General features: G+C 38.9%; 1 protein-coding gene across 1 annotated transcript; it reads right to left on the minus strand.

The window, feature by feature from the left end:
* Window positions 1-221: 221 nt before the first annotated feature.
* Window positions 222-12,998, minus strand: klhl11 (kelch-like family member 11). The gene is made up of 2 exons (XM_067369519.1): window positions 12,486-12,998; window positions 222-3,537 (listed from the first exon to the last, which is right to left on the minus strand). Exons 1-2 carry the CDS (start codon window positions 12,935-12,937, stop codon window positions 1,950-1,952), a joined length of 2,040 nt encoding a protein of 679 aa, XP_067225620.1. The 5' UTR covers window positions 12,938-12,998; the 3' UTR covers window positions 222-1,949.
* Window positions 12,999-14,950: the final 1,952 nt, after the last annotated feature.

Here is a 14,950-nt window from a genome sequence, read left to right on the forward strand (position 1 = left end):
ATGCCTCGAGCAATCCATAATTAACACTGTAGTGTGAGTTAAACTGTATCATATTACATTTTAGGAAACATAAAAGTAACAGCACTTCAAGAGTGAGAATCAAAAGGGCAGAAGAACAACTCGTGGACAATAACAGATTTTTAATAAATATTTATTGTAAATCACTGAGATCCACAACATGTGCATACTTTATAACACATGCAACAAAACTATATTTGCCCTTGAAAGACTTTACAACAACGAGAGTGGGACAAGGTAACATCCCAGCCTTGCTACTCTTATTGTCAGACACTTTCTCCGTCAACACACACACATACATACACACCCCTTCCCTCTGCACATGAAGGAAAGAAAACTGATACAGAGTTTAAACACTATTAAACCACATCTCAACATGAGAGACACAAAACTTACATTTCCCATTGAGTAAATACAAGATCTAAGATTCTACAGAGTCTCCAATATGCAGGAAAATGTTTGAAAAAGGCTTATTAATGCATGTTCAATCAATGTACGTCTTATTGTTTTTTTCTCGTGTGATATTACTATGAAACTCTGCACAAGTCAAGACGAGAGCTATAGATACATTGTCAAAAGCCATTTCTATCTTGCATTTAGATTTTAACATCGAAGCATAACATTAGGTCAGCTAAGATGACATTCTTTAAGACTTTGGTATGGACTACAAAAACAGTAAAATGTTCTTCAGGCGAACATTATGAAATGTTTAAGCTGGTCTTGATGGTGCCAATGATTGCTTCACAAATTTTCACCCAGTGAAGTGCACTGAGATTTCTTGTAAGACATTAAACATCACACATTGTAAAAGATAAAATGAAGGAATGTAGAAAATTGAAACAAGCCATAGATGAAAACTGATGTTCAATAAAAAATATTAGGATTATAAAAAGCTTTTGTAATAAAGACAAGGATGCTGTAATGGTACCATCTATATGAGCCATATCATAATAGGGAATGTACAACAGTTCACTGCGAGTGAAAAAACCCCCACTTCAACTCAAACGTTAACAATTATTTACATGAATTGCACGACAGAACACAAACCAATGTCTTTGAAGAGATCTTGAACTGGCATAGACTGCAAGACTAATGACAAAATAATTTTGTACGGTTGCAAGTTCCCGCACACACTGAGGTAATGGTTCCTTAACTTTATTCCGAACATGTGTATGGTTTTGCAACTGTATTATGTGTAGCCTTCACGCGTCAATAACTGAGGCCATAACTGTGCTTAATAGTTGAAAAAGTACAAATATAATTAAATAAAATGATCAGATTAAGACAAGGGCTAACGCTGAAATTAAGTGCTTGTAGTTGTGCTGAATGCATTTTTGCAAATACAGCTAAAGACTGTGAAAGCATTGCATTCAAGTGCAAAACAAATCATCACAATTAAGACCAGGAACTAATAAACAAGTGAGGGGAATAAAGATGCCGTGGTTCTTGTAGTACTCATGGTTTGCTCAAAAAATGTGAGTGGGTTTGAACTGCCGATTCATTACAGTGGAACGAAAAAATATGCTGGACACTTGTCACTCCCTGCAAAATAACCAAAAAACCCACAAATGTAACAGGACAACCATCACCACATGGAACGTTATGACTCGAGATAAATTATGTGCAGCATTCTGCAACTTGCCAACAGCGGGAATAAGGCAAATTCATGCAAGGCCATGAAACAATGTTTCATGTGTACGAATATTTACAAGCGTATCTTTTTACATATTTATAGGATTCCATTATACACACAGTCACATTGAAAATACTCTCTTTATCAGCATCAGGCATTTCATTCACTCTCCCGGTGATGAAATGTCACAAGTAAACAAATAACACACATCTTAATGAGAATGGGATCATGGGAATGCTGAAGACACTATTATCACATTTTTTTTTTGCAGCAGTTCTTTATTGAGCAATTAGGGCTCTCAGCATTCAATCTGCGATTGTAACTGCCTGCGTAGAGTTAACGTGCGACGATGTAACTGCTGCATTTGCTGCATACGGTCCCTCTGGCGTGCCAAATTCTGTGGCATTGGGTAGCGCTGACACCCATAAAGAAAGCGGTAAGGAATGCGCACGTGACACGCTGTGGCACGGCAGCGTGGTTGAGGCATGGGCGGCAGAAGCATCCAGCGCTTGCGCTCAGCACAATAACGATACGCCTCTTTTCGATACTGCTTATCCACATCGTCACTGTTCTTCCAGCCACCAATCACAAACACATCATCACCGAGATAGCAGATAGCTGCCCCCTCAATACTGGTGACTTCTGGGGGAAGACTCTCAAGAATATCATCAGAGATCCTTGCGCTGATCTTCTGCCGAGCTGCATCATCACGTACGTTGGTATAACTCTTGGGACAGCAGGAAGCTGTGTGGTAGAAGTTAGTCGACGCTACAGCCATTTGGAATAAGCAGTAGTTGTCGATAAGCGGTAAGGAGTCAACTTCCTGCCACTGGCGACTGTCAGTGTCGTAGCGAGTAGTGACCGTCTTCAACCCATCATCGCTGTCGGTATCTACGGGTGTTCGCGCCGTTACGTAAACGTATCGATCTTCGACACTAATGGCCTTGACATCTCTCAAAATCTTAGGAGCAGATTCTAGGTTGTGCCACTTGTCTTGGTCGGGTTCATAGACGCTTACATCCTTGAAGCCGGGGCTGAAGTTGCCATGACCGCCAATACTATACAGAATATTTTTGATGCAGGTGAGACCAAAGGAATGCTTTCGTGTGGTGAGGTTGCTCACTTGTTCCCAGGTGTTGCGATTTGGATTGTAACGCTCCACCGTCTTGGCAAATCCTGGTTCCATGGACCCTGCCACGTATACATGTGTGTCAGTGGCAGCAATAGCATGACCATCCAGATGGTTATGGATGTGCGGCAAATTGACCCAACGGTCCTCGTAAACAAAGTACCCTACGCACTCACTCAGGTAGTCGCCTCCTTCAGAGACCCCACCGACCACCATGATAACATCCATGTTCTGGCCAAATCTTGGTTGGAATGTAGCCATGTATGAGGCCCAGAACTCTGTATCTGCAGATTTGAGGTTCTCGAAGCGGATCGCATGACCCTCCACAGCTTCTGACACAAGCTGTAGGCAGGCTGCGTTCTGTGCGACCAATGGCTCATTCTTCACAACTCTTGTAAGATAGGTCGGCTTTATCTGTGGCAGCCTGAGGAGACGAAAGAGCTCCTCGAAATACTTCACACGTTCTTCTGAGTTCTTCTGAACCCATTTGACCACAGCATCAAACAGAACCTCCTCAGAGTCAACTGTTATCTCTGCATCAGACAGCCAGTCTCTGACCAGGTGGAACGGAAGCGTGTAAAATTCCTCATCCTGAATGACTTTGTGGAAGTTGCGGCGAATCATGTCGGCAGCACGCAAGGCCAGCTGATCCAAAGTGTACATGTGTGCAAGGCTATGGACGGCCACACAGTTGCCGAGACTGAGCTTCCTCTTGAGAAATTCTCCACAAAAATCCTTCAGTTGAACAAGTAAGAACCTGAGAGTGGAAAAGAAAATACATTCTTTTAGGTCTTACAATAAACTCACAACATTACAGGTAAGACATATTTGTTCTAGTAGTCAGCTAGGGCTGGGCTTTATGACAATTTAATGAGGCAATTATATAAAGTGTATATAGAGATTTTGCTATATTATGCAAATATTATTATTATTATTATTATTATTAATAATAAAAGAGTTATTAAATGCAATAAGCTGTGAAAAGAACTCAAAGCAGTATGTGCTGACTGACACAATCCTCTGGTCCTCTTCAGTCAAAAATGACAAAACTTTCATGTTTATTTTTTGCTTCATCGGAATAAGATGAAACTTGGTGACTTTTGTCACATTAGCTATGTGAACACACACAACATGATTTGAATATGTTAAAGGGTCATAAAAAAATAGTCACACTTGGCTCCTTCACAGTCAAAAATGACCACCATTGGAAATTAATGGGAAATACAAAAAAAAAAAAAAAAAAAACTCAGAGAAAGTTTTGGTGGTACAAACTACAAATCAGCCACTGTGCAGAAAAAAAGTGCACAGCAATGAAGGGGGTACTCTAAAATGTCAACAGTGCAAAACAGACACAACAACCCCCCCACACCCCACACATATATATATGAACTAGCCTGACTATAACACAGAGCAAGCTTTTGCAAAAGTGTGAAATAAAAACAATAATTCGCCGACAAAGCAGTAAAAAAAACAAGCAGAGGAAGAAGTTACACTCTAAAACATCAAGAGAACAAAACACACACCCACTCAAACACACACTCACATACACACATGCAGAGACACACAACACAATATTATACACATAAATTAACTGGTGAGCTGTAACAATATGGTAAATTTGAGCCAAAAGACTCAAATAAGAGGTTGAAATCAGATCATACCGAGATTTAAGCTGTGGTAAAACATACCTGTTCATTTTTTTTGTTACATTTTTTTTTTAAATTTTGAAGTTATGCATAACAAAGTGTCCACCTCTGTGTTCAGGTTTGACTATAGTAAAATTAATGCAAAAAAAATACACTTCAAATAGGCTAAACATTACAAACAAAAAGTAGTCTTTGAGAATGTCCAAGTATAAATCCAAATCCACAACTCAATACAATTAAGCATTTACATCTAAAAACACTAGATAATTTATAAGCCACTTTATAGAACTATAGGAATCTAGTGGTTACACCATGGCATTACAAAAGTTTTTTTTTACTCCCACCAGATGGCTAATCTACCTTCAAAAAATTGGATTTTAAATGCCATGTCTCTATTTTAACATGGAATACTACTTTAATTGAAAAATAATTTTGAAAAATATTAGAAAAGAAAATGATAAAAAAATAGCAAAAAAAAAAAAGGTATAAATATTCCAGTATCATAAAATACACTCAATTCAAACTAATAATCAAAAAATATTATTGAACAAAAATATATTTCATTGGCTTTCCTTAGGGGTGGGGTTAGAATTTAAGGCTTTGTTCATTTTTGACCGTGAAGAAGCAAAGTGTGACTCCTAAACGAAGAGGACCAGAGGGTTAAGTGTGTGCACTGAAAGTCACCTCTCAGAAAATAAAGAGTTGGGAATGAAAATGGATTAGCCTGACGTGGTCATACTCAATTCTAGTCAGAATATGAGTCTGATACTGCTCCATTGGGCTTTGATTATGGGGGCGTATTTCAACCAATCCAGGAAAGATCTCAATTGGATAGACCTACAACCAATCAGAGCTACAGAGTAAGTGACGTATGTTGAGCGACGCATAGTTGTCAACAGAACTCTTCTTAGCGACCATCGGGGCCAGCTGATAAATCAAACTTTTGCCGAATCCCGTAGGAAGGACGGCAAAGACATCTTTCCCATCGACAAATGCCTTGATCGCGGTCCTCTGTTCCTCTTTTAAAATTAATGCGCTGTCGATATCTTCTATAACGGACGCGAAGGCGGAATCTACACATCTCAGTTCTTCAACAGCCATCATTGTTGTAAACTAATTGACCTTTTGCAAAGACTCGTCTCCCTTAGTTACTGTTGCTTTGTCCGACAAGCCGTGGCGCTGTCACGCCACACAGAGTGGAAAATACATCGCGGAGCAAAGAAGAAACTGACAACACATCGACAGACGAGACAGAGCAGGTTACTTATGATATTAAACAAAGTCCCAGCTTTCAAACTGTGTAGTTATTAAAAAAATTCAAACAATAAAAACCGTTTTGTGGCTCTTTAATGTGTTGTGACCATGATCGTGACAGATTGCTGTAGCGTCTCAGCTCAAGAGGCTCGTGAACCGATCATCTCTTCCTACTAGTCCATTTATAGCATCAAATAAACATGAATGAACATGAGAATGTTGTTTCAAACGTGGAAAGACGTCAATATGCACAATTTTTCAAGTTTAACTCCACCGATGTAAATCTTCCCAACTCCTGACTGCTTTGTTGGACAAAATGGCGGATGCGGCGTTCTGATTGGTTAGATCGCTTGTCAATCAAACTCCCAAGCTCTCTTTGATGACGTGGGTGGTTACGTAACCGCAGATAGCCTGTCCATCATCGATTAAAGCCCGCCCTGGCAATTTGATTGGCTCGGCCTTCTGGGAGCCGAGCATAATTAAGGTGCGTTCACGCGGCCTCGTAATTCCTGTAGTTACGAGATTCCTGCTTGTAAAAAGCATTCACGTCCTCGTAGAGCTCGTAATTACAGCTTGTAAGATGGGAGTTTTCTGAAAGCTCCCACATGTACCACGTGATCGCTGTACCACCTGACCGCTGTAGATTCATTTAGGCGTTGATAGTGGTGCCATGGAAACGCATAATTCCCAGTCCAAGGACCAAAAGGACGTGAACAGCTCCGAATTTAATGTCACGTGTTGTCATTTCAAGAATCCGGTAAATACGAGGTGACGTGAATGCAGCATTACTCCACAATGGATCGAGTCCAGACCGAACTTCCCGTCCAAAAAATGTTGTGGGCGGGGTTCGGGCTGGCACCCAGGCTAAAAATGGATGTGTTTCAGTACACAAATCCATGCTGCAATCACTTTAAGACCTAATGCACTAGGGCTGGGATAAAAATATTGATTTCTTGATTTTAATTGTTTCTCATTTTAATGATATATATATTCTTAAATCCCAAGAATATGGTGTTTTCAGTTGATGAGTGAACAAAACTCCCATCCAGTAAATTGCAATAAGATTGGTGCTTTGTTACTTTTGAAAACAAAGCCTCAGCTTTCAAATTCTGTCAATTTTATTACAAAATTCAAACAATAAATACCATTTTGCCTCTCTTTAATGTGGCGTGATAGATTGTTGTAGCGGCTCAGTTCAAACGGCAGCGCAGAACGCACGTGAACTGATCATCTTTTAAACATCAATGTTATTTTGAAAGATACAGTAAAACTTACAGAAATCGGTTTCATGTCTCATCATTTCAACTGCAGAAAGGCATCAATAAAACAGCTTGTAAACAAATGTCTAGTAATGTTACATATGTTACATTTAAGCCATTCAATGTTCATAAACTCAAGCAGAAAAATGAACTCAAGAGAGGATCTAAATATATACACCATAATGCATATTCATTGTATTTTTGCAATGATGGAAGATGTGCATCACGAAAACAAAACTTTTCCAAATCGTTAAAAATTAAAACAAAGTAAGCCCATAATGCCATCAACAGCAATGCACTATAACTGTCAGTTTAACATAAACCAGTGCTGCAGTTATGCCATCTACCACTCTGAATGCTTGAGTCTGTTAAAGTTGGGTGGATTCTGATTGGCTGTTAATAGCCAAGTTTACAAGGACACCTTTTGTTTCAATTAGAATGAAATCAATTAAATGAAATAAATAAATTTAATGTAGCATTGTTGTGCATGTGTTAATTGTGATCTTTTAATTGTGTAATATTATATATATATATATATACACACATATATATATACACACATATATATATACACACATATATATATATACACACATATATATATATACACACATTATATATATATATATATATATATATATATATATCTGCCACCATGCTCTCGGACATCAGCCATTAAAAACCCATATTGATTGACCACTAGTTTTAAAGGGGACCTATTATGCAAAATTCACTTTTGCATGGTGTTTGGACATAAATGTGTGTTGGCAGTGTGTGTACACAACCACCCTATAGTGATAAAAATCCACCCACTCCTTTTTTTTAATCCCCATACATCATAAAACAAGCCGTTTCCAGAGCACTGGCAGTGTGGCGTCACAAAAGCCACCGGCCCCGCCCACAGTGTTGACAGACACTTAAGTTTGAACATAGAACCGCCCTGAGCGCGTTGTTTACAGTGAGTCCGCCATTGATGCACTGACGAGAATCTCTCCCGAGTGTTTTAGGTCGTTCAGCTGGATGGATTCATCCACATAACTGTCTTGATTTACTCGCTAAATCTGAGCTGCTGAAATCGAGGTGGATTAACTTGGTTTTCCAGGAAAATGCTCCCTCAGTTCTGCCGAAATTCGTGTAACTTATGTCTGCGCAAATCATTTCACACCGGACTGCTTTATGAACGAATATCAATACAAAGAGACAATACAAAACAGAGACTGTGCTAAAAATGTGCTACTCAAGGAGGATATACAAGTTAAAACTGTTCGTGATCCATCTTACAGTCTCCAGAGTGACACTAAATACAGCAGTAATGAAGGTAAGGGCACTTTATTACAGTTCATCTGAGCTTATTTACAGGTATAAAGGTTATTATGCACCACCCAAATGGCATAAGGTCTTTATATATTTGTTTACTGTTAGTTGTAATGAGTGTTTCTGTGTAATTCGCAATGTTTGTTGCTGATAATACAAGGATAAGAGAGAGAGTTTATGGATAATATTTTAATGCACTCTTACAGTGATTTTTCTATAGTGAAAACCATAGACTGTAAAAAAATAAAACAGACGCTTCATCTTTTGTGTGAAGTACAATAAACGTCATAAAACTCATCTCTATAGTTTTGGCCATCATTCGGACTGTACAACAGGCTTGTACTAATTAAAAAGATTAAAACCAAGAAGGTAATATAAGTTATAACCGTAATTTAACTAAACCATACCTGTTCTATCTCCATGCAGCATATATTAGCAGTTTCTTACATTATAGCGCGTCCTGAACTATGGTCCTGGCTGAATCCTGTCACCGGAGAATCAGCTCGTGAAGCTCCGCCCTCTTAAGCCGATCGCAGCAGCTCATTTGCATTTAAAGGGACCGCACTGAAACGGGTCGTTTTTGCTCAACCACTAAAAGTAGCAATTTTAACATGCTATAAAAAATTATCTGTGGGGTATTTTGAGCTAAAACTTCACATACACACTCTGGGAACATCAGAGACTAATTTTACATCTTGTTAAATAGGGCATAATAGGTCCCCTTTAAGAGCAAAGTGGATGGAAAGTTTTGAACGGGATGATTAGTGTAGATTATTATTTTGTCTAGTGGGAAATGTAAATATTTTGAGTAGCTCTGAAGTGCAGCATGAAATATTAAATGTCTTATCTCGTGTATAAATTTTACAAGAGGTTTATAATCTTAAAAGTTGGGTTGTGCAATATGGACAAAAAACTATCATGATTTTTCATCAATATTGGGATTTTGATTTTAATTACGATTCTTAAGCAATATTTAGTTACACACACACCTGTATCATTTTTTGGAAGCCGGCTTTATTGACGATATTTGAGTGTACCAAATCTGCATAAAAGATACGTGACGGAGTCAGTTATTTCTTCATGCCTTTCTAAACTCTTTTCGTATGGTGTGCAGTTAGCAAATGCCTGTATTCATTTATTTGTATAATTTTGCGGTATAATATGTTTATTATTTTGCGGTATAATAAAAAAAAAAATGCATCTCTAGACCAAGAGGCAACCTCCCCCAGTTTCTCGTGAAGCCAATACGGAAGTAACTTAAACTGCGATTCATCGACTGGCCGCTAGGGACAGGCTGCAAAAGGGAGCAGAATCTCATTGACTATCATGTTAAAACAGCCAAGTTTACAGCAGAAAAAAACATGTTTATACTCTGGTTCAAATTGTGTTTTGGTCTTTACTGCTAATTTTGCCTTTCATGACAACTCTGAGGGGGGTGAATTTTTTTATAACTCATCCGTTTAAATTATATTAAGCCTTAAAGTTCTGCATAATTAAGGGCGTGGTCACTTGAGTGACAGGTGAATTGGCACTGCTGTCTGTGAGCCTTCATGTTACCTCAGCTAATTCCAGCCGCTGAATTTGGCATCTCAGCCGTATTTGTGCCTTTTTTTCTGGATTATTTTATACAATATATGACTTGCTGCATACTCGAGACCGATGTCAGTCTGTGTACATGTGCTCGCATGCGGAACACACGTTGTTGGATCGTCGTGGCATTGGCTAAAAGTTTTGTTCCTGAGATTTACTACAATGACAATACCAGGAGGATATACAACTCCGACAGAACTGCTTGGATATAACTAAAACTGCCGTAGTTCACCGATAAGCCACGCAATATCGCGTTCAATATCGATATGAATCGCCGTCGATATTGAACGCGATATTGCGTGGCTTATCAGTGAACTACGGCTCTGTCTATTAAATGCCTCTTCATTTGAAAGCAGGTGATGGCAATTTAGCAGCAATCAGGGAACCAGCTTTACTGACGAAATGCGCGTGACAAAAGCATTCGATATATCGCCCAGCCCTACTGCACTATTTTGAAAAATTATACTTTGGACACATGCTCATTAGTTTGAGAGAACATTTGAGAGATATACATCTGGTACATATATATATTTTACCCAAGTGCCACGGATTGGATTCATCTCGCGATCTCCATTTCATTATAAAGGTATGAAATACCATTTGATTTGTGTTATTTGCACACCCCACACAAATTAATTAGCCTACTGGTGTTGGAGCATCTATAACGTTATCGTAAAAAAAAATCACCGTAGATTGACAGTAATCCTTTAGTACTAATGATATTGCTATCTTTATTAATATTTTAGATAGTATCTAAGATAGATAGCTAGGGCGGGCGTGGTTTCAGCATCAAGTCGCATGGGCTCCAACTTCGTCCCGCCTCTTTGCCCATTTTCAGTTATCCGCAAGTGACGTGCGGTCACGTGCAGCTAAGATGGCCGCGGCCTCATTTACGCGTCAAAACAAAACTGATGTTCAGAACTCTATGGGTGACGTCACGGACACTACGTCCATATTTTTTTACAGTCTATGATAAGAACTAATAGCGGGCGCGCTAAAAGTTTGAGGTTTTGACTTTAAAATGTCTTGTTGTGTTTTTGGCTGCCAGAATAGAAGGAACAGGACTTTTGGTTCAAAACTAAAGTTTTACCAGATCCCGGCAGACATTCCTTCACAGAAATCAAAAAGATCATTGTGGTTAAATGCAATACGGCGTACAGACTGGACGGAGACGATCATAAATACAAGCAAAAATACAATATCCAAAACTTAAGTTAATTTACAAAAATAGCTGTCACAGTCCCGCAGAGTCAGTGACTGTACATATTCGGACAGTTCTGAACCTTCTTCTGCATCTATGTTTAATAAATCCCTCCTAAAACATGCTAGCTTACGCTTTTCAACGTTGAGTCCAGCGTCTCTTTTTACCTCCAGCTAAGCCCCGCCCACCAGGAAACGTTGCAATGTTTTCAAACTTTTAAGGGGTCTATTCAGGTGTGACGGTGGCAAATGTTTACTACCGCGGTGGTAAATCACCAACAACCGCCGGTGGTTGGGTCGCGTTTCGCCGTCATTTTGATGGACAGGTTCGTAAAAAAAAATCCATCATAATCAATAATTACCAGTCATTTAAATTTTTGTATTTTAATGATAAGACATTTAATAGCTTCTGATTTCATCCAAATTTTCATTTTTATTCACGAACTTACAGGATAAGCAACTAGGCATATTCTATGCATTTATTTAATATTACGAAAAGAAAGTTGATCAAAGACTGCGTCACTTTTCAGTTTTTATCTTGAACACTTCATCTTGAATGCGACCATCCTTTCCTCTTTACTACTGTACAGAACGAAATAAACATGAATGAAAATAAAATAAAAAATGTTGAAAGATACGCTAGCTTAACGAAATCTGTATCACAGCCGTGTTGCAAACAATGTCACGTAATATTTTACCTCAGAAAAGCCATTCGCTGACTATAAGTATGGTCAGCGAATGGCTTTTCTGAGGTATAATATTACGTGACATTGTCACGTAATATTAAAAAATAACAAAACTTAATTATGCAAGTAAGCATAAGTAACTTTATTATTATAAAATTGACTTAAACTAGGGTGCTCGTCTGTGTGTAATCAAGCGCATCGTTTTCATTTTATTCTGGAGACTGAACTCGCGCTCTGCTGCCACACAGGAGCGCACTCACCACCTACTGGACAGGGATGGGAATTACAGTTACAAGCTAAATCTGTCAAAATGACGGACGGGCTGTAGATTTTTTTTCCGTCACTGCTAAAAAAATTCCATCAGTGACAGAAAATTTTCGGTTAATGCGACCTCTGAGATTTTATATAAGTTATATGTAAACGTCACACTACCGCCGGTGACACTTCACCACCGCGGTGGCGCGGTTGTCATGCCTACCGTCATAGCCCTACCTATGATACCAAACGTCAATTTCTATTGTACCCAAAATGCTGCAAAAACCGCCTAAAATGCCCCTTCATAAATGCTGCAAGCAGCTACGATGCCAAAAACGCTGCTTGTTCTTAAGTTGCTTGTGATGCCCAAATGTGTCGGACATGGACTGCGTCTGATGCCCAATGTGCATTTGAGGGATCAGACATACCAACAACGCTGTCAAATGTAGTCAGCTAGGTTTTGACACACAGCCTATCATGATCTGCATGTGTCTCTCTCACCTGTCCGCCAGCTCCAGCACCTCATGCACATTGGCGGTGCTCACTCGGATTTCGCCCGTATACATGAACTGGATTACACTCTCCACCGTCTCCTGGTCGAGGCCTGCCTCGCTGCTCCACTCCTTCATCTCCACCCGCCGCGTCACCGACTCCGAAAACTGACCACCGAGCAGCGGCGTGAAGTAATCCGTGGCCGCGGCCAGGACTGAGCGGTGGGCGGTGAACTCGAAGCTGTTGGCAGCTTCTGGAGAGCTGCTGAACGCCAGCGTCACGTCGCAGAAGAGCCCGAGCTTTCGCTGCTCGTTCTGCCTTCGGGAGAGCTCTGAGCAGTGGGTCGCGGAGGCGAACTCCTCGGCCTCCTCGGACTCTCCGTCTCCCGATAGAGAGCTCGCCGCGCTCGGACTGCCGCTGTTTCGGCTAGCGTCCTCAGGGTTCGGGGCGGCTGCGGCCATCTCGGTGTCCGCGCTGTCGGTTCGTAAAGTGCGCAGTATGTTGAGGTGGTGGAGCACACTCAAACACACACACTCCAACATAAACAGCGCTCAGCATGCACATGCGCACACACACCGTACAACGCAAGAGTTCTGTTGACGTTACAGGAACTGACGCGAGACATGAGGGGGCGATTTGGGGACGGATAAGTAAATATAACATTACAAAAGGACATAAATATTAGTATTTATGTTAAATTTAAAAAAGCATCAGGATTTTTACACATTTTCAGTGAACAAATCTACCGTTCTGTCATATAGGTCAAGCTCCACCCATTACGTGCCGAGAGGGGAAGCAAAGCTGGGCGTCACTTATCTCTGAGCGCGACACTTGATATGAAAGACCCAAAGTATTTGTTGTCATGTACTGAATTTCTCCAGAAATTCCAATTAGCTACCTGTTAAACCAAGAGTTTGCTATTTTTCTTGATGCGATTCCAAAGAGTGTGACGTTACTTTAAAGAACTCTAGTTCTGTATCAATAACAAAATAAAGCTAGTAGTGTCTTACAAAATACTTAATAGAATTTATCCTGCTAAGCATGTTTTGGAAAGATTTAAAGGATTAGTTCACTTTCAAATTAAAATTTCCTGATAATTTACTCACCCCCAAGTCATCCAAGATGATCATGTCTTTCTTTCTTCAGTCAAAAAAGAAATTAAGGTTTTTGATGAAAACATTCCAGGATTTTTCTCCATTTAGTGGACTTCAATGGAGCCCAAATGGATAAAGGTCAAAATTACAGTTTCATTGCAGCTTCAAAACGTTCTACACGATCCCAGATGAGGAACCACTGCTCATTTTCTAAAAAATAAAAAATAAAAAAAAATAATAATAATAAAAAAATATAGTTTTACTATTTTTATTTTCTAGTTTTTACTATTTTTAGTTTTTAAGTTTTACTGCCCTCCACAGGTTAAAGTTTGAACTAAATTGTTATATACTTGCACTAGAATATTGTATATGACAATTTAGTTCTAACTTTGACCTGCGGAGGGCAGTAATACACTTAGCAGTGTCTACACTGCTGGAATTCAAATAGAGAAGAAGAGAGCTAGTTCAAGATGATCATTTATGGTTAAAACATATAAATAATAATAAAAAAAAATAGAAAATGAGCGATGGTTTCTCTAGATAAGACCCTTATTTCTCATCTGGGATCACTGTAAACTGTAATTTTGACCTTCAACCGTTTGGGCTCCATTGAAGTCCACTATATGGAGAAAAATCCTGGAATGTTTTCATCAAAAACCTTAATTTCTTTTCAACTGAAGAAAGAAAGACATGAACATCTTGGATGACATGGGGGTGAGTAAATTTTAATTTTAAAGTACTAAAAATTTGAAATGTAAAGAGCAACATATTATACACGTGTTTATTTTATTAGGAAAATACCATGTACATAAGAAGTTGGATCAAAGCAAACTACATTTTTCACATTTTAGAAATGACTTTATATGTAAATCTTAAATCTTTTAAAACAAAAAAGCCTTAAAACATGTAATTTTCTTCATATAATGTGAATATGTAATACCAAAGTCCCTTTGGTAATACCTCTTGTTATTGTGGCATTGAATAAATAAAGCATTATTTAAAAAAGAGATATGAAAGACCCATAAGCCTACCAAATAATAACAACTTAAAGTCATAAATCAAAATGGTTAATTCGTATTTTTTTATGAAATATTGTATTGTTTAAAAGCTATAAAATTATTTATCTGTGCACATAACCTTTATTTGCCCTCAATCTTTAATCAAAATAACTTCCCATCTCAGAGATATCTCTCTTCCCTGATGATGTGTGCAGCAGCGTGAGGGCGGGACAACCCTCTCTCCCCCAAACCCCCATTTCATTTTTTTTTTTTTTGTTATACTCAATTTAAGTAGGCTATTTATTGTGTGAAAATGCAAAATGCTTTATGTTTTTAAAAATCGTTTTTAATTAAAGAAAAGATAGGCTACTGTACACACACC

The sequence above is a fragment of the Chanodichthys erythropterus genome, chromosome 19, assembly GCF_024489055.1.
Source record: "Chanodichthys erythropterus isolate Z2021 chromosome 19, ASM2448905v1, whole genome shotgun sequence".
NCBI lineage: Eukaryota > Metazoa > Chordata > Actinopteri > Cypriniformes > Xenocyprididae > Chanodichthys > Chanodichthys erythropterus.